This window comes from Lontra canadensis, unplaced genomic scaffold, assembly GCF_010015895.1.
Source record: "Lontra canadensis isolate GAN:19392208 unplaced genomic scaffold, GSC_riverotter_1.0 scaffold180, whole genome shotgun sequence".
Lineage (NCBI taxonomy): Eukaryota > Metazoa > Chordata > Mammalia > Carnivora > Mustelidae > Lontra > Lontra canadensis.
Genome location: NW_022631174.1, coordinates 755,916 through 776,370, shown reverse-complemented (window position 1 = coordinate 776,370; position 20,455 = coordinate 755,916). Strand labels below are relative to the sequence as shown.

General features: G+C 48.6%; 1 protein-coding gene across 6 annotated transcripts in view; it reads left to right on the top strand.

Moving 5' to 3' along the window:
• Positions 1–20,455, top strand: part of RAP1GAP2 (RAP1 GTPase activating protein 2) — a 227,838-nt gene that overhangs the window by 50,519 nt on the left and 156,864 nt on the right. Inside the window, exon 1 of one of the 6 annotated variants that reach the window (XM_032846745.1) lies at positions 6,159–6,315. The exons of the other annotated variants lie outside the window; for them this stretch is intronic. Within the exon in view, the coding sequence (XP_032702636.1) occupies positions 6,299–6,315 (17 nt within the window). The 5' untranslated portion in view covers positions 6,159–6,298. Of the gene's footprint in view, positions 1–6,158; positions 6,316–20,455 lie in introns of those variants that run through there. 6 annotated transcript variants of the gene reach the window in all.

The window sequence follows — 20,455 nt, the reverse complement described above, 5'->3', positions numbered from 1 at the left end:
TCTTGAAGATGGGGTGGGACTATGGGTATGCCTGTGCCTGTGCTGGTTGGCATGGGGTGTGTGTGCCACAGTGCAGGTCAGTGTTCAGGGCAAGTCATTCCTGGGCAAGACATTTAACTTCTCCAGACTTCAGGGTTTGTATCCCTTGTTGAGGGGGCACAATGGTGTCTGATTTCCTAGAACTTCTTATCTATAGATTGAATGGGATGTAGGCACGAAGCAGGATTACTACACAGAGTGGTAGGAGTGTTTCTTTTGGTGCTGTTTTAGGTTCCTAGTTCAATTTCACAAGTGCTTATTGAGGGCCTATTTAACTGGTAAAAATGATGTATGTAACCTGGAAGGGAACTGGTAACAAGGTGGCTGGGGACACCGGCCAGTGGTTGAGATTGGGACCCTGGTGGGTATCTGGGGGACAGTTTGTGTGCTTTAGTCCTGGGGAGGTGGTGTTGAGATGATTGTTTGGGACAGCATGTAGGACTGTGTTCTTACTTGTGCCTGGTTAAGAGTCTTCTGATTATAAGAAAGAAAAACTCAGGGTAACCCGGTTAAGCAGAAGTTACAGAAAAGATCCCAGGGTGTCTCAGAGAACCCAGGGGAGGAGGTGGAGCTAGAGTTCAGGAGGGGTTGAACAGGAACTTGAAACCCTCCTCATCAAAATCCCAGCTGGCTTCTTTGCAATAACTGCTAAACTGATCTTAAAATTCATAGGGAAATTTAAGGGTAATTTGAAAAGGAAGAACAAAGTTCGAGGACTCTACTTCCTCATTTTGAAACTTACTATAAGTCTAACAGCAATCAAGACAATTTGGTACTGGTGTGAGGATAGCCATCTAGATCAACGTAGTAGAACATAGCATCTGGAAATAAACCTTCACATCTGTGGTCAGTTGATTTTCAACAAGTGTGTCATGACGATTCAATGAAGCAAAATAGCTTTTTAGCAAATGGTGCTGGGACAACCATATTCACATACAAAAGAATGAAATTGAGCCCTTCTCTCACACCGTATACCAAAATTAACTTAAAATGGATCAAAGACCTAAATGTAAAAACTAAAACTATGAAACTCTTAGAAGAAATCATAGATGGAAATCTTCATGACTTCGAATAAGGCAGTGGTTTCTTAGATATGATACCAAAAGCATAAGTAACAGCACCAACAACACATTGGTAAATTGAACTTCCTCAGAATTAAAAACTTGGTGTTACAAAGGACACTATCAGGAAAGTGAAAAGACAAACCACAGAGTGGGAGAAAATATCTGCAAATCACATATCTGGTAAGAGACTCATACCCAAGATATATAAAGAACCATTTCAACTCAGTAAAATAATACAAAGACAACACATTTTACAAAAATGGCCAGAGAAGGATGCCTTGGGTGGCTGTCAGTTAAGCGTCTGCCTTCGGCTCATGTCATGATCCCAGGGTCCTGGGATCGAGTCCTGCATCGGGCTCCCTGCTTCTCCAAGGAAAGTATATAAATGGACAGTAAGTACGAGAAAAGATATTCAGCGTCATTAGCCATAAGGGAGATGTACGTCAAAGCCACAGGGAGCTACTCTTTCACACCCACTAGAATGCCTATAATCAAAAAGAAGATAATGGCAAACATTGGTGAGGGTGAGGAGGGAATGGAACTCTCATACGCCACTACTGGGAACGCAGACTGGTGCAGCCACTTTGGAAAATAGTCTGGCAGTTTCTCAAAAGTTTAAAGGTAGAGTTTCCAAATGACCAGCAATTCTTTTCTTAAGTATGTATCCCAGAGAAATGAAAATATATGTTCATATAGAAACTTGTAACACATTCATAGCATTTCTGAGAGAGAAACAGAGAGCAGAGGGAGAGGGACAAGCAGACTCCTGGCTGAGCAGGGAGCCTGATGTGGGGCTTGATTCCAGGACCCTGGGATTATGACTTGAACTGAAGGCAGACACTTAATCAACTGAGCCACCCAGGTGCCCCTCCCTGTTCATAGCATCCTTAATAATAACTCAAAGTGGAAACAACCCAGGGTGCCTGGGTGACTCAGTTGGTTAAGTGCCTGCCTTGGACTCAAGTCATGATCTCCTGATCCTGGGGTTGAGCTCCACATTGGGCTTCCTGCTCAGCAGGGGATCTGCTTCTCTCTCTCTCTCTCTCCCCCTCTCCCCCCTCCCTCTGCCCCTCCCCACTGCTTGTTCTTTCTCTCTCTTAAATAAATAAATAAAATCTTTTTTTTACTTTTTCCATGTTTATTTTTGTTTTGTATAACTTTACTGTAGCTGCAAATATATACTCTCCTAACTGAGCCAGTTTTTTTTTTTTTTAAATTAACATATAACGTATTATTTGTTTCAGGGGTACAGGTCTGTGAATCATCAGTCTTTTTTTTTTTTTTTTAAGATTTTATTTATTTATTTGAGAGCGAGACAGTGAGAGAGAGCATGAGCGAGGAGAAGGTCAGAGGGAGAAGCAGACTCCCCATGGAGCTGGGAGCCTGATGTAGGACTCGATCCCGGGATCCCGGGATCATGACCTGAGCTGAAGGCAGTCGTCCAACCAACTGAGCCACCCAGGCGTCCCTGAATCATCAGTCTTAACACAATCCACAGCAATCACAACACATACCCTCCCCGGTGTCCATCACCCAGCCACCCCATCCCTCCCATCCCCCTCCACTCCAGCAACCCTCAGTTTGTTTCCTGAGATTAAGAGTCTCTAATGGTTTGTCTCCCTCCCAGGTCCCATCTTGTTTCATTTCTCCCTCCCCGCCCTCCACGACCCCTCTGCCCTGTCTCTCAAATTCTTCATATCAGAGAGATCATATGATAATTGTCTTTCTCCGACTGACTTGTTTTTCTTAGCATAATACCCTCTAGTTTCATCCACATCATTGCAAATGCAAGATTTCGTTTCTGTTTTTGTTTTTGATGGCTGAGTAGTATAAATAAATAAAATCTTCAAAAAAAGTGAAAACAGGGGCACCTGGGTGGCTCAGTGGGTTAAGCCTCTGCCTTCGGCTCAGGTCATGATCTCAGGGTCCTGGGATCGAGCCCCGCATTAGGCTCTCTGTTCAGCGGGGAGCCTGCTTTCCCTTCTCTCTGCCTGCCTCTCTGCCTACTTGTGCTCTCTCTCTCTGTCAAAGAAATAAAGTCTTTAAAAAATATAAAAAAAAGTGAAAACAACCCAGACGTTCATCAGCAGATGGACGGGTAAACAAAATGTGACATATTGGTACAATGGCATGTTATTTGGCCATCGAAAGAAATCAAGTACTAATACATGTTACAACATAGATGAGGGTTGAAAACATGCTAAGCGAAAGTCACAAAACACCACATAACGCGTGATTCCGTTTATATGAAACGTCTGGAATAAGCAAATCTGTAGAGACAGAAAATAGATTCATAGTGTCCTAGGGCTGGGGAGGTTGTTGCGGGGACTAAGGGGAGTGAGGGCTAAAGGATACAGGCTTCTTTGTGGGGTGGTATAAGTGCCTCGGGCCTAGATAGTGGTGACAGCACCGCCAACTTCGTGAATACACTAAAAGCCATTGAATTGCACAATTTAAAACCGTGAGTTGTATGGTACATAAATTACATTTCAGTAAAACTCAAAAAAGAGGGAGCATCTTACCGGCCCAGCTTGGGTCAGTTGTGGATCCCCGGTCCAGTCAGTTTAGCTGGAGAGATGGGGTCTTACGGATAAGCTGTGGTTGCTGTGGTCCTCTCTCTCTGTGGGAGGGGTTAGTTCTCAGACAGGAAGAGTGGACTGTGGGCTGTGCAGACACCATAAAGGGTTTTATCTATCCACCCCTGCTCCCCTGGCACTAAAAGGGAGCTCAGTACCCGTTCATCCATCCTTCTTCCTCCCCCCCATCGATAGCACCTAATACAGAGTTCTGCCTGGAAGCCAGGATGTGGCTCTGCTCCCTGACATGACCCTTAGGCAGCCAGCTACCCAGGCCACAGCTCTCCTTGGCCCCATGATGCCACTTTCCCTCTGCGTCTGCTGGGTGAGACATCTTTCTGTCCATTAGTGTAGCCCCAAACACCCCCCCCGGAGCCAGTTGCCTTGGCTCCTCCTCTAGGGACCTGGTCCTCTCCACACAGTCAGCCATGTACCTCCTGGAGGTGTCCCTGAGCCACACGGCTCTGAATGTGGGGGTCCTGGCCCCAGCAGTGTTGAACATATATGTGTGCTAAGTTGTCACACATTGCACAGTCTCCCTGAGGTTTCATGGCTCCCTCCTGAAGCAGCAGCCACTACAGACGAGAAAAGAGGGTCTCTGAGAGGTTAGGACACGTGGTTAAAGTCATGGAGCTGGGATCTGAATCCAGGTCTGTACTTAATGGCTGGTTTAGTCTTGGCTAGAGCTGAGTAGTTCTCAGAACCTTCCCCATGCTGATTTCCCACCCTTGTTACCCCCGACATACATGCACTTGGCCGCAGAGTGCACGTCTGCCTTCACTGCACGTGCCCTTGCTGGAGACTCAGGTTGATGAGCCCCCTCAGGGGCAGGTGGTGCAGGAGGCGTGGAACTTCACGGGAACTCTGGGTGGGGGGTGGTGGCAGTGGACAGGAATCCTTCAGGTACCACCAAAAAGTTCTAGAATCTTCTGGGGCTGCTCCCTTTGTCACTTCTCTTACACACCCAGAGCATGTGCTCAGAGTTTGCTGGGTTGTCAGGGATGGGGGAACTTACTGTTCTAGGGGGTCAGGAGGCTGCATCAGTTCAGCTCACAATTACTGGGCACTTATAGCCCATGCCCAAAGCCAGGCCCTGGGGTAGGGGAAACAAAGAAGAAAAGGACGCGTCTCTGCTCATGAAAGCTTACAGCCCTGCAGGCAGGTAGACATCTAAACAGAGAATTGCAGTGGAATGTGATGAGGGCTAGCAGAGATGTCCTCTGAGAGGATGGAAGGGGTTTCCTGCAGACTTGGGAGTGCCTGAGCCATCTCCAGGGGTGAGGCACTCTGGGTCACAGCAGTAGGGCATAGACAGGTTAGAAACTCGGAGGTGGGCAGGGTGTGGGGCTGTGACTACTACAGATGGAATACTGGGGTGGGAGTTCGGGGGCAGGCGGAGCTGCCCCTGGGAGTATGGGACAGCTGTGTGGGGGGCTGAGCTGGCTTCTCTGGGTGACCAAGATGTGAGTCTGAGGGCCCCCCCTGGCTGCCATCTGCTGACTCATTGGAGAGGTTGGAGGCTGGGGTGGGGGCAGTGGGTTGAAGAGAGGAAACAGATTGGAGAGCTACTGAGGCAGTGGTCTCCCCAGGCTGGATTGGTTTGGATGTTGGGGGTGAGGACAAGAGAGAGGTCAAGGTGAAGACTTTCAAGTTTTCATTTGAGCTCCTGGGTGCATGTTGGTCCCATTTATGGAGATGAGGGTGTAGGGCTCTTTCCCTTCTTCCCTCTTCACGTGACTGGTTTTATTTAGTTATTTATTAATTTTTAAAAAGATTATTTATTTATTTGACAGAGAGAGGCACAGCGAGAGAGGGAACATAAGCAGGCGGAGTGGGAGAGGGAGAAGCCGGCTTCCCGCTGAGCGGCAAGCCTGATGTGGGGCTCGATCCCAGAACCCTGGGATCATGACCCGAGCTGAAGGCAGCTGCGTAATTGACTAAGCCACGCAGGCACCCCAGGTGACTGGTTTAGATCCTGACCCTTATACCTGCCCCCTCATGGAGGGACCAGAGGAGAGGAGTAGGAGGGTTACAAGAGCTGGTCTGTGGCCCGGAAATTTCAGGCCTGACCTTGCAAGCAGACCTGGTGGTGGTCCTAGGCTCTCAGCCCCACCCAGCTCAGCCTTGAGGAAGCCTTTGGCAAGATGAGTGCCAGGTAAGCAATTGAGCACCACGTAAGCACTGGCTGGTGCTTCTGGCCTGTAACTGCACCTGGCTGGACCATGCATGCAAGGAACCCACTTTCTGACACCTGGCGGGCCCCCAGCCTAAGAACAGTGCAGGCTTGTGTTGGGGTGTGTAGGCGTGTGTGTATGCTTGCTTATGCAGGTGGACGTGAGCTTTGAGGGCCCATGTGGGTGACTGTGTGGTGCCTTTTTTGGCTTTAGCGAGTTCCTATGGTAACCACGAACATGTCTCTTTTGGGATCTGGAGTCTCAGGGCGTGAGTGGCTACAGGGAGAAGCAAGGCGGGCGGGCGCTTAGCTGGCAGTCAGGCTGTGGCCTGATTGCATTACCAGGCACCGGGGGATGCACCTGGAGGTGCCGTTTGCCAGGCAGCAAGGTCTGCAAATTCCAGGGATTTGTGTGTTCCTGGCCCTCATCCCGGCTGGTCCCCGCCATGCCTAGGAAGCCCTGGTGAGTCCCTGTTCTGATTTCTTGATGAACAAGCAGCTCTGTGGGTCTTGACCAGGTCTGGTGGATGTCTGCTGAGGGGCAAGCAGGGTGCCGGCTGGCAGCTCTGGCCAGTGGGCACTGGGCATTGCGCTCTTCTGAGGTGGGGATGGGGCTCAGGGCAGGAGGGCTTCTGCTTATTCCTGAGGCCCTGCGAGGGTACTTGCCATGTGGCTGGTGAGCTGAATGGTCCTTATGGATCCCGTGGGACAGGGCTAAGTGTGTCACTGTGGGAGACAGGACAGGGAAGCAGGAGAGCAGGACGCAGATGGCAGCCTCTGGCCCACCGGACCGGCCTAGCTGTCCTTGCCAGAGCCCTCTCACCCCGTTCAGCTCCCTAAAAGTGTCCTTCGAGCCCCAGGTCCCTGGCTGTGTGCTTGAGCTTCTTCACAGGTCTCATCAGGCCTAGAGGCCTGCTCACCTGACCTGAGGAGAAGACCCAGGGTCCCATGAAGAGGAGGCTGGATGGCTCTGCTTGGCTTACCAGGAGCTGGGTTTGGCCAGGACTCGGGAACAGTTGCTCCTGTGAGGTTTGGAGATAGGTTCTGACCCCTCCACACCATGTATCCCGTGTGCTTCCTGTCCATACACTGTGGACTCATGGGAGTGTCAGGACCCCCCACTGCCCTGAGAGAGGCTCCTGCTGGACAGGGGCCCAGGTAGCACTCAGAGGTTCCTGGGAGTGTGGGGGGTCCTTCCTTCCATTTCCTTCCTCCTGCCGGGGGACTGAGCAGGGACTGGGGATGGGAGTGTTGGGAGGGGATGAGGATGGCCTCTCTGGCTTGTGCTGGGAGGGCCATCTAGCAGCTCCCTCTGCCTTGGAGGGGTCCCTGGTGAGACTGTTCTGGGATGGGGGCTGTGCTGCAAGGGTTGCTGGGTCTGGCTGGAGGATTTTGGTCTTACTGAAGGGCGAGGGCAGCAGGGAGGTGGATGTTCTGTGCTTTATCCAGACCATCGAGGCCATCCCTTTCTAGAAAGCAGAGTCCAGAGCTTAATCCCAGACAGCTTTCCATGGGGGCATTGGGAGGAGGGGGGAGCCTTTAAAAGAGATCTCTAGATAATCCTTAAATCTTAGAAGTTGAAATTAAGAAAAAAAAAAGATTAATGACCATGAGTATTCTTTGTGCCCCTGAAACTAGTCACTGAGCCCAAGCTTGGTTACTTCCAGTGATGGGGAGCTCATGACTTTGTAGGGATGCCTATTCTATTATAATACAGCTCCGATTATTCAAAGCTGACTATTCCTTTCATCTGGAATCTCTGTAACTGCTGTTTCTTGGTCCTGCATCCCTCCCCAAACAAGGCTAATCCTGCTTTCTCCTGAGACCCCTTCAGATTTTGGAAAGCGGTTTTTGTTTGTTTGTTTTTTAAATTTTAAGCACAAACGATGGGAGCTATAGGCAGAGGGAGAGGGAGAAGCAGGCTCCCCTCTGAGCAGGGAGCCTGACGTGGGACTCAGTGCCAGGACCCTGGGATCATGACCTGAGCTGAAGGCAGATGCTTAACCAACTGAGCCACCCAGGCATCCCTGGATGGTGGTTCTTATTCCTTGTGTTTCCTCTTCTCCCTGACTGGTCATTGCTGGGTCCTTCAGCTGTTTTTGGGATTTCTCCCTGCCTGGGCTGCTCTTTGCTGGAAAGACTCAGGTTTTCCAGGCTTCATCTCAAAGCCTGGCCAGAGGGCTTGACCTGGGGAGCCTGCAGGAGCGCAGTGGACAGGAGGATGGACAACTAGATGTCATGGGCATCGGCCTCCTTGTTTGCAGATCAGTACCTGGGACCCAAAGGAGGGATGTTCCTAAGCTGAGATGGCACTGCACAGAGGTGGGGGATGCGGGACTGGGATGAGAGATTGGGATCTGGCTCCGTGCAGTATCTGGCTGCTTTCCTGCTTCCCCAGCCACCCCTTGGTCGTCACTGCTTTCCGACATATCACGTTATCTTGTCTCCTGTTTCTGAAGAGAGGCCTGTTGGCTGCAGGGATCTGGCAGGGCGAAAGACAACCACAGGGAGGGGTCTGGGGCACACACCAACACTCCGCTGGGATGCTCTCCGTCTCACCATGTTTTCCACTGTCCAAGAGAATCTGGAAATCTGGAATTTGAGGAAAAATCTTCACAGCAAACTCAAGCTGCGTTTGGCCTGCCCTGTAGGATAGATTCAGCACCCGTGGGCCACCCCTGTTCTGGGACTGTCATCCCTCTCGGGTTCCAGCTCCCGTTTACTCATGGCCAACTCCTTAGTCCCTCTCCCAGGTCACCCCCACCCTGGTGCGCTCACCCCCACCTTCAGCTGCCGACAGATCATTTCCTGCTCTGTGCCCAGACTGCACTCGCTCTCAATTAACCTTTTCTGTCTTCCAGTCCAGTTCTTTCTGTCACGGGGTTGTGAAGTCCCTGAGTCATGGGGTCTTCTCCCGCCCTCCTCCTGGTTCAGGCCCATTATCTCCTGCCTAGACAGTGACAGAGGCTAATTAATGTCGTCCCCAGGCCTCTGCCAACTCTGACTAATCCGTCATCCCCAAGCCATCTTTGGCTCTGTCCTCCCTGCACCCATGGCAGGCTTTGTTCTTGCTGATTCCATGCAGGCTTGTTTCTGGGACAGTCCCTGCCCCATGTTGGTGGGGTGCTGGGCAGTCTTTGGTCGTGTTGACTTCTCTTTCTGGCATTAGCATCCACGAAAGTCTTTGGCCCCTAGCAGATAATTTGATCCTCTCCTCCCTGCCAATGCAGTAGTTCCCAGACTTTTTATATTTTGCTATCTATCACCTGGGAGGCTTTAAGAAATTCCCATGCCTGTCTTGTTAATTTTAGCCACTCTGACGGGTGTGAGGTGGTATCTCATTGTGGTGCCAAGTGACGCTGAAAAAAAAAAAAAGAAGAAATTCTCATGCCCAGGTCGCACCCAGTTCCAGAACTGGAAATCAGAATGCCTGGAGTGTGACCCAGCATCAATATATATATATTTTAAGATTTTCAGGGAATTCTAATATGCAGCAAAATTTGGGATCCCGCTCAAGGGGTGAGCAAGTGTGATGATTGTCTCAGGTCAGGTTGGATGTTAAAGTGGGCTCCCGGTGAGTGAGTCACTCTGGGCCAAGGTTTCTATTGACATTTGGGGCTGGATAACCCTTTGTGGTGGGGGCTGTCCTGTGCATTGTAGATATTGAGCAGCATTCCCGGCCTTTGCTTACGAGATCCCAGCAACCTACCCTCTAGCAGTGACATTGCTGAATTTTGAGGGGAAAGGGGTGCAGATGCTCTCCCACCCCACAGAGGACCTCTGCTGTAGGCCTAGCCAGCCTTAGCTTCACAGCATTCCAGAACATGAGCTGAAGCGAAGCCTCCCGAGCAGTGAAGCCCATTTTAGCGGTCGACGTGTGGGCTTTGGAATCAGGCAGCCTACGTTTCAAATCCTGATCCACCATCTCCATGACCTAGGGCAAGGTATTTAACCTCTCTGTGCCCCAGTACATTTCTAGGGTTTTTTTTTTTTTTTTCCCTTCTTTCACTTTTCTTACAACCTCCTCTTGATCTTCAGCTCCAGCCAGATGGTGTGACTTGCTGTTTTCTGGCACTTTTCAGCTTTGCTGTCTTTGCTGATGTTGTTTCCTTGGCAGGAAATGCCTTTATTTCTTCCTGCCCTGCGGTGGTCCAGCGGTTTCTGCCTGCGTCCCTCTCCCCTTGAAGTGTGAGGCTGGGGGAGCCTTGCAGGTGCCCAGCCCAACTTCGTCATGGTTTGTTGTTCAGGTGAGGTGACTGACCCCTCCCTGCCTCGGGCTGAGCTGTGAACCAGGAGGTGACCGCAGTGTAGACCTCCACCCCACGACCCACTCATTCTTAGAGGGTGGAGTGGGCGGAAATCCGTGCCTGGCAGGCCGCAAAGCCACATAACTGACTTTTGGAGCCCTGCCCCAAGGGATGTGTGTGTGTGTGTGTGTGTGTGTGTGTGTGTGTGTGAGTGTGCGCGTGCACACGCGTGTGAAAGAGAGAGAGAGGTGGCAGCCACTGGCACTTTCTTGGTTACCTCACTGTGAGCAGACACCGTCTGGAATTGAGGGTCTTTGGGCTGCAGGCTTTCCAGGCCCATTTCTACGCCTGGAAAGAGGACTTGAAGGGAACTCAGCCTGCCACAGCCTGTCCAGACCACCCTGCCAGCTCAGCCGAGGCTGGACCAGGGGGTGCCCCCAACCCCGGCTGCTATGCTCCCCCCACACTGGGGAGTCTGCTTCCTCAAGCCTAGGTGGGGCCCAGGAGACCCGGGTGTTAGCAAGGCCAGGGGTGGTATTCAGAGGCAGCTGTGTTTGCGGCTTTTTGGGAACCGGTGACATTTAAAGCTCTCTCCCCACAGTCATGTGGGGATGTTCATGTGCTCTGGGTCACCTCATGTAAGCTGCATAGTGTCTCTGTGTCTCGTTGGGGATAATACATGTAGGTACTACTGTTAAGGTTTCAAGGAGATAATCCAGGGGAGGCGTGGAGTATGTTACCTGCCACAGGATTTTTGGTATTAGTAATCATAGTCCTAGACTGTGTGGACACTGATACCCATGTGACACGTGCACATGCATGCAGCCATACCCCCGGGGGGCAAACGGGACCTATATGCATCCAGACCCAGGCCTGCGGCTGTCGGGAATGAGCAGCTGGTATCAGTGCGGGCACCTACACAGACACGCCCTCATTTGGTAAACCTACCAGGAGAGCAGACGTGTGTGTATGTGTGTGTATGTGTATATGTGTATGCGTTTATGTATATGTGTGTGTGTATGTGTGTATATGTGAATGCATATGTGTGTATGTGTATGCATATGGATGTATGTGTATATGCGTATGTGTGTGTGTATGTGTGTGTGTATGAGGCCCGGATGATCCGGCTTTTGTTGCATTCACATTCTGACATGATTCCTGGAGTTAGCAGCTCCTGGGCTGGGCTCTGGGAGCCCAAGGTGCCTTGTTTCTATAGCAACCACAATGCAGTAGAAATAGGAGCGGGGGCAGGGAGGGATGGGAAAGCCTGAGGGGCGGCGATGAGGGGCGTCCTGCCTGCATGGGCTTGGGCCTCGCTTCTACACCCTCCGCCATCCTGAGGCTCTTGTTTCATTTGTCTGATTTTTACAATAGTGACACGGCCACCTTGGAGTACTGATGACCCAAACCTGGCAGTTGTGAACATTTTGTTTTCTTTTCACCAAACCTTTTTAAAAAAATGATGGTAAAATATACCTATTATTTTAATATCATTATTACTTATTCAGTGGCATTATATTTATAATGTTGTATAACCATCACCGCTAGTCATTTCTAGAACTTTTCATCCTCCCAAGCTGAAACTCCCTGTCTCCCCCTCCACCCCCAGCCCCTTGCTGACCAGCATTCTGCTTTCTGTCCCTGTGAATTTGGTCACTGTGCGACCCCAGAGAAGTGGGCTTGTGCAGGGTTGACCCTTCTGTGTCTGGCATATTTCACTTGGGCGTAGTATCCTTAAGGTTCATCCGTGTGGTGGTGTGTGTCAGAATCCCCTGCCTTTTTAAGATAAAATACACAGAGAGTATTTATTTATCCACATTTTGTTTATCCACTCATCTGTCGAGGAACGCTTACACCTTCTGGCTGGTATGAATAATGCTGCTCTGAACATGAATCTACAAGACTCTGAGGAGTTCCTCAGTTCTTTTGGGCACATACCCAGAAACTGAATTGCCAGATCATATGGTACTTCTGTATTAAACTTTTTGAGCCTTTTTTTTTTTTTTTTTAAATAAAGGAAGTTAAATCCCTGTAATCACTCCTCCTTGGCTCCATTACCCTGTCTCCCCCCTCCATAGATGTGAGCACTGTTGGGAATTTGGTGTTTTTTTTCTCAGTCTTTCTAATACAGTCATATCCATGAGTAGGTGTCTAGAGCCATTATATAGTTTTCTCTGTGTGTTAGGAATCCACGTGCATCATGTCCTTTTAAATTTATGTGTGTCATGGTCATGTTCTAGCATCGGACTGCTGGGGTTCAGGTCTTGGCTCTGCCACTTACCAGCTTGTGAGACTTCCAGCAGGTTAACATAATTTCTCTGTGCCTCAGTTTAGCCATCTGTAAGATGGGAATAATAGTAAAGCCTAAAACCTTCTTGCAGGACTATTTTGGGAATTGTGTAAGCCTACATATGTCTAGTGCTTAGAACAGTGTCCGTTGTTACTGCTATAGTTCTGCATCTGTGCCTCTCCACATGGATTTTGGAATCTATCCATGGTGTCATGCATCTAGTTCCTTCTTTTTAACTGCCATGTGGTATTTATGTGTACGAATATGTTGTATTTTTTGCTTCCCCTTTGTATCTCCTATTGATGGTCTCTTGGGTCGTTAACATTTTCTTTTTCTTTTTTTTTTTTTTTTTTAAGATCTATTTTTTTTTTTGAGAGAGAGTGTGTGCATGAGCATGAGCACACAGGGTGGGGGAGTAGGTGGAGGGAGAGAGTCTCAAGCCTCATGGAGCCCTGGAGCCCTATGTGGGGCTCAATCTCACAACCCTGAGATCATGATCATGAGCTGAAACCAAGAGTTGGATGCTCAAGAGACTGTGCCACCCAGGCGCACACCCCCTCCTGCAGTCTGTTTTCTTATATCGCAGACAGTGCTGTAGTGACTGTGTCCTTGTGTGACCTTCTGTGCATTTGCGTGAGAGCCTGGGGGCATACCTGCAGGTGAGGCTGTTGGGTTGCCCCTCTTCCAGATGTAGCCAGATTACCCTGAAGAGAGGTTTTATGTCCATTTCCTCTGTCCACTTTTAATCGGATTATTTGTTTTTTGGGTATTGAGTTGTAGAAGTTCTTAATTTTTTTTCATAGGTTTTTAATTTTTATTTATTTTTATTTTATTATTATTATTTTTTAAAGATTTTATTTATTTATTTGAGAGAGAGACAGTGAGAGAGAGCATGAGCGAGGAGAAGGTCAGAGGGAGAAGCAGACTCCCCATGGAGCTGGGAGCCCAATGTGGGACTTGATCCCGGGACTCCGGGATCATGACCTGAGCCGAAGGCAGTCGTCCAACCAACTGAGCCACCCAGGCGTCCCTATTTTTATTTTTTTACTGAAGTAGACTCCGTCCCCAAAGTGGGGCTTGAACTCACAACCTTGAAAATAAGAGTCACATGCTCTACCGACTGAGCCAGCCAGGCGCCCCTATAAGTTCTTTATAGATTTGGGATACTGACCCTTTATTGGATATGTCATTTGCAAATATCTTCTCCCACTTGGTAGGTTGCCTTTTAATTTTGTTGATTGTTTCCTTTGCTGTGCAGAAACTTTTTTATTCTGATATAACACTATTATTTTATTCTTTTTTTTTAAGATTTTATTTATTTATTTATTTGAGAGAGAGAGAGATCACAAGTAGGCAGAGAGGCAGGCAGAGAGAGAGGAGAAGGAGGCTTCCCGCTGAGCAGAGAGCCCTATGCGGGGCTCGATCCTAGGACCCTGGGACCATGACTGGAGCTGAAGGCAGAGGCCCGACCCACTGAGCCACCCAGGCGCCCCAACACTGTTATTTTATTCTGATATAACACTGTAGGTTAACTATACTGGAATTTAAAGTAAAAAAAAAAAAAAAGGCTTTATGATTTTTACTTATGGGTGGAATCTACAAAACAAAAACAAAAAGCAGAAACAGACTCATAAATACAGAGATCAAACCGATGGTTGTCAGAGGGGCAGAGGGTGGAAGGTACAGACTTCCAGTTATGGATTCAGTAAGTCACAGGCATGAAAGGTACGGCTTCAGGAATATAGTCCATTAGTAGTGTTGTATGTGACAGATGGCAGCTACACTTGTGAGCATAGCCTGATGTGCAGACTTAGCTAGTCACTGTGTGTACAGCTGAAAGTCACGGAACATTCTATGTCATGTATGCTGTGATAAAACCAAGTATATATAATATGCATTATATGAATAGTATAGATATAATTTTTATTTTTATATTTTTAAAGGAGGTTTTACTGTTAACACTGCTGCCGGGGTATATGTGGGTTCTACTAGAGTCCTTTTCCTCATGTCCTCACTGATACTTAATTTTTACACTGATTTGACTGATGCGGTACATCTCAGTTCATTATATCAACGTTACTGTAACTCCGAGTAAGTGAACAAAAGCCCTCATGGCCTTTTCTCTACATTGTATAACAAACATTTCCCTGTATCAAAATAGCCTTTTTTTTTCTTTTTAAAAATAGCTTTTTTCTTGATTATAAAAATAGTACATGTTCACTGTAGAAGATTTAGGAAATGCATACAAATATGGGGATGAAGAAATAAAAACTCACGACCCACCACTCAAACTGTTATCATTTTGATGTTTCTTTAGTCTTTTTGTACCTTTTAGCTTCCCCTTAAAACTTACTATGTAATTACATTTTCAACACCATTAAATATTCTTTAAAAACATGATAAAAATATTGCACACAGTCTTATCACTTTTTTAGAGATTTTTAAAAAGATTTTATTTATTTATTTGACAGAGAGAGAGAGAGAAAGAGAGACTGCAAGAGAGGGAACACAAGGGGAGTAGGAGAGGGAGAAGCAGACTCCCCGCTGAGCAGGAAGCCTGATGCGGGGCTCGATCCCAGGACCCTGAGATCATGACCTGAGCTGAAGGCAGACGCTTAATGAGTGAGCCACCCAGGCACCCCACAATCTTATCATTATGATGTTTCATAATATAGTTATTCCTTTATTTTCAGATATTAAAGTTGTTTTAAATTTTTAACTATTAATAAACAAATGCTGCAAAACATCTTTGAATATAAATTTTTGTATGTCTCTTTATTTTCTTTGACAACCACTGAAGGTAAGGTGTTGTCACGCATTTATTTTTATTTTATTTTTTGAGAAAATATTTCGTAATGACTCTTGCCTATTTTTCTACTGGGATGTTCATATACTTCCTGTTGACTGGTTAGAACTCTCTTTTAGTTAAAGCTATTAACCCTTTGTCATTCACATTTTTATTTCCAAATAATCTTTCTCAGTTTACCCTTTGCCCTTAAATTTTACACTTGTTTTTTAGTGCAAATGTTTTAAATTTTGAGCTGGTAAATCTGTCAGTCTTTTCATTTGTGATGTCTTTGTTACTTTTTTTTTAAAGATTTATTTATTTCTTTGAGAGACAGAGAAAGAGAGAGACCGACCACAAGTGGGAGGGACGGGGGGAGAGGGAGAAAGAATCTCAAGCAGACTCCATGCTGAGTGCAGAGCCCAATGTGGGGCTCAATCTCATGATCAAGACCATGACCTGAACTGAAACCAAGAGTTGGATGTTTAACTGTGCCACCTGGGCGCCCCTTCTTTGTTACATTTGTGCTTAGAAAAGTCCTTCTGCATCCAGAAAGTTGACGTTTCCCATATGTATATATATATATCGGTTTATTTCCTTTTCACTTAATCTCTTTAATCCATTTGGAATTTAGTTGGGATAAGATGAGAGATGAAATTAGACTTATTTTTCCAAATAGTCACTCCAGTGCAAGACTTTAATTTTCCCCTTCTATTATTAAGTTCTTACATATACAAAGATCCCTTTTCTGGGTTTCTGTTTGATTCCCTTGACCTTTCTGCTGAATCTTATACTGACTCAGAGGTGAAAAAGAGCAAGGTTTGCTCATGTGACGAGTGAGGCTGAGGTATGGGAAGAGTGAGGATAACAGGTCAAAAGGGTGGGGGGCCTGGCTGGTGGAGGTGGGCCTTGAAGGTCATACTTCAGAGTGTGCGTTCAGTTTGTTGAGCTTCGGGGAGGTAGGTGGAGGTTCTGAGGGGTGTTGTGGAGCTTTATAGAAGGTGGCTGTGGCTGCCAGGGCAGACCATGTGGGACTGCGTTGGGAGCTGATGGACGGGGATGAGCAGTGGGTCAAGAGGAAGAGGAAGGCGGCTTCAAGTGAGTAGATGAATGGCTGCCAGGTGCTGTGGGGTGCAGTCTGCAAGATGGACCTGGGCTGGAAGGAAAGGGGGAGCCAAGGATTATGTCCCTGTGTGGCATCTGGGTGACCCAGAGAATTGTTCTATTAAGTTTTTTTTCAGTTTGTAAAAACTTACGTGATGATGGTTTAATATAAAGCTATAGAGAATTATTTTTTTTTAAGATTTTATTTGACAGAGGGAGACACAGCGAGAGAGGGAACAGAACACAAGCAGGGGGAGTGGGAGAAGGAGAAGCAGGCTTCCTGATGCAGGGAGCCTGACGTGGGGCTCAATCCCAGGATCCTGGGATCATGACCTGAGCCTAAGGCAGATGCTTAACCACTGAGCCATCCAGGCGCCTTAAGCCATATAGAACTGTTAATAATTTAGCCAACATTTTCTGCATATTCTGTGCATCTGCACTGTGTGAGATGCTTTTATATGCCTCATCTGGATCCTCACCTAGTCTTTCTGGGCTACATGCTCCGAGTCCTATTTCACAGGTGAGGAAAATTAGCCTCTGAGATGTCGTCCCTGGCTTAAATCACACAGCTGGTTTCTCTGTCTTCTGTCTGCGTTCAGGAGGCTCTTCAGTCACAGGGCCCCCACCTCTTCCAGGATCAGGGTGTGCTGTGTCCTGGAGGCGTGGCACACTTCCTGGGACCTGCTTGCACCCCCAGGGACTCTAGGAGAGGATCTGACTGCTCGGCTGTTCATCACTGGGTCGGTCAGGACTCTGCAGATGTGGTCAGAGTCAAAGTGGCATTTGTGAAAAGGAGATGCCTTGGTCCAGGGAGTTGGTCTGTCTGTTGCGGGCATAGCTGGATGCCCGGGATCAAACAGTCCTTCAGGCTAGTACTGTCCTGTACAGGCACGTCTGGTGAGTCACATTTAAATTAATTAAAATTAGTACAGCTAGAAATGCAGTTCCCCATTTGCATTAGCCACATTCGCAGTGCTCAGTAGGCACATGTGGCTGGTGGCTCCTTTGCTGGCGAGCCCAGGTACAGAACATTTCCACCATCACGGACAGTTCTGTTAGACGGCACTGGTTAGAAATGGAAGGCCACACTCCCCTGGTGGTTTTCCGAGAGCTGCACAGGCCCAGAGATTCTGCAGTCTGTGACGTGTCTCCTGCTGCTGACATGCTCCTGGACCCTTGGGCCAGAAGGCGTCAGGGTGCCCAGATCTAGTGCCACTAGGTGGCTCCCTGGGGGTGGCCACGAGCCGGAGTTCACACACAGCTGTCACCTCCGGCCAGGGAATAGGAGCTGAGAGAACCTGGTGAGGTCCAGCCCCGTGTAGTGAGCCATAAGCCCTGGCTTCCCTGGCACTCAGTTGTACACACTGGTACGTGCACTGAGACAGGACCTTATCCAGAGTCACACACACAGTCACACCCACTCTCGGAAACACTGTCCCTAAAAAGCACAAACTTTTGTTTGACATCTGCTGCCACGTTCCATTGTAACAGCAATAAAGAGAGTTGCCAGTTCCAGAGCACTGGCTCTTCTACCTCATTCTGTCCTCCCCACTGTCCTGTGAAGTCGCCCCTTCTGTTCTTTCCCTTTTACAGTGGAAGAAACCGAGGCTCGGGGTGGTACACTGACCTCCCCTGCCCCACAGGTGGTATAGGATGAAGGAGGACTCAGCCAGGGTTGTCTGGCTCTACAGGTTTTATCATTCTGTTTTCTTTCCCATTTTTTTTTTTTTTTATGGAGCCCAGCATGGGGTTTGAACTCGCGACCCTGTGATCGAGACCCGAGTCTAAATCAAAGAGTCAGACGCTTAACCGACAGAGCCACCCAGGTGCCCCTGGTCTCTGGATCATACTTAATTCTGAGCACAAGCCCGAAGGCAGACCCAGTGGCACACTCAGACACAGGTCCAGGCGTGGAAGGATGGAATGGTGCTCTGCACTCACACAGATACACATCGATGCTGCTAGTCCCTTTGAGGCTCGGGAGACACACAGAGGGATACAGATTGGGAGGGGGTGGCTACTGCCTCCATGTCAGGGGAGACAGGTCACTTCCTCTGTTCACACCTGAACCCAGGGCTTCTTGATGCTGTGGTGGAAGCCGCATCAGCCAGGGGGTTGGTTGGACACTGCCCCGCTGCCCCCACCGCTTCCCCTTGGGACTGAGGTAGTTTCCGGTCTTATGGGTCTGGGGGGGCTGTGTTATGAGACCATATGTCACATGACTATGCCTGATGCATTTTGGTCTCCCAGGCTGGGGTCCAAGTTCCTCGGAGTGAACTGTGGGACCCAGGCTCTGTCGGGGGGGGCGGGCCCCAGCGATGTCAGCATGTCCTGCCTCCTGAATGGTATGGATTCAGGAATTTGTGTCTGAGACAGGAAGACTGTTGGGAGGCTAATTCAGTCAACCGTTTTGCCTTTATCTTTTTCTTGATCTTTTAGTCAACTGTGAGTACAGAGTAAGCGCCAATGCATTGGCTGTGGTGGGCCTCATGCGTACAGAAGAATGTGGGGCGATGGTGCCCTGCGTGCCACCTCTTGGGTTAGCTATCCAGAACTCACAGCTCACATCCTGAGTCAAGGTGAGAAGAGGTAGCCACGTTCCTGAGTGGTTATATAATAAATAAGGCAGTTGGAGAGAGGGCCAAGCACTACTGGAGCAATTACTGATTAAACAGCGGGGAAACAACACAATTGAATGGGAAGTTGTGTATGGATTGCAGATTCTGTATACCAAGCTGAAGTAAGGAGGCTTGGCTAGAGAAGAGGAAGGGGAGGTAGGTGTCGACGCCGGTGGGGGTTCTGAAGGGGACACCTGGAAGCTTTGAGGGCTGCCTCTGTACAGCGCCTGCTTTGACCTCCAAACGTGTCATGCCCTTTAAACATAGGCTCATCATTAGCATTTCTCTCACCTGACACGGCAGGGTCGTTTTTGGCTCACAGTTTGGGCAGGAGGGGGAAGACAGAGAGAAGATGAGAAACTTGGCTCATATAACTGGGTCAGAGTTGGCACAGAGAAAGCAAGAACATGGGGTGTTCATGCCTTTGAACTGTGAACAGCACTGAGGTCTACCGTGGGAGAAAGAGAGCTGTTTGTTTAGCTAATGAATATTCATTGGGCACCTACTTTGTGCCAGCGCTGATTTGGGAGCTGGGGATCCTGCTTCTGTCACTCAGTAATGACGTTCCTTGGATAAAACTCCCGAACCTCTCTGAGCTTCTGTTTTCCCATCTGGAAAGTGAAGATAATGAAAGCCCCTACGTCATAGGGATATTTGAGGGTTGAATGCACTCACATGAAAAGTGCTTAGCACAGTCCTTACTGCTCATGACCGTGGCTGTTACTGAAGACACTGAGAGTGGTTACGGGATTCAGGGCCTGGTCTTTGTGCCCAAGGAGCTCACAGTGTGTGGGTGACAGACGTTCAACAGCCAACTACAAAGCTTGGGATGTGAGGCAATGCTGGTAGAGATATGGGAGGAGCAGAGAATTCTTTGTGGAATCAGGCAGTGCTTTCTGAAGGAGGTAGCATTTGTCGGTTGAAAAGGAATCACGCAAGAGGGGAGAGTTGTAGGCACAAGGGCAAAGGCATGGGATTGGCAAATGTATGGAGCTGTTTGAGAAACAGTGAGTCAGGTACTGAGGTGAGTGTGGGGTGTGCTCAGGTAGTGTGGGGGTGTCTCCGATGTAGGACTAAGGAGGGGATGGGAGCCCCAGGTTAGGGGGAGGGAGAGATCCTGGGAAGGCAGCTTTGGCAGTCCTGGGCTGGAACTGGGAGGTGAGGACACTTGCTCCTGAGGAAACTGGAGGCAGGGACTGGGGCTGGAGGGGAGGGCCCTGGCCAGAGCCATGTGTAGGGGAATCTCAGAGCAGGTGTCTGGTCCACGTGGGGTCTGTCTGTGTGAGTGGGGGAGTCCCAGAGAAGCTGGGAGTCCCATGAAGCTAGGCTTCATGCCTTGAAGATTTGCAGAGTTGTCCTGTGGGTCACCAAGCCGGGAGTACAGGAGGGAAACCCAGTTTCCATGGGGAAGATAATGACTTTGGCTTTGAGTGCGGTGAGTTTGAAGAGCTTGTGGCTCATCTCCGTGGAGTTTAAAGTTGGGTTCTTGAGCTCAGGGTAGCTCAGCTAAGTGAATATGGAGCCAGGTCATACAAAAGTAGACTGTTAAGATCTAGATG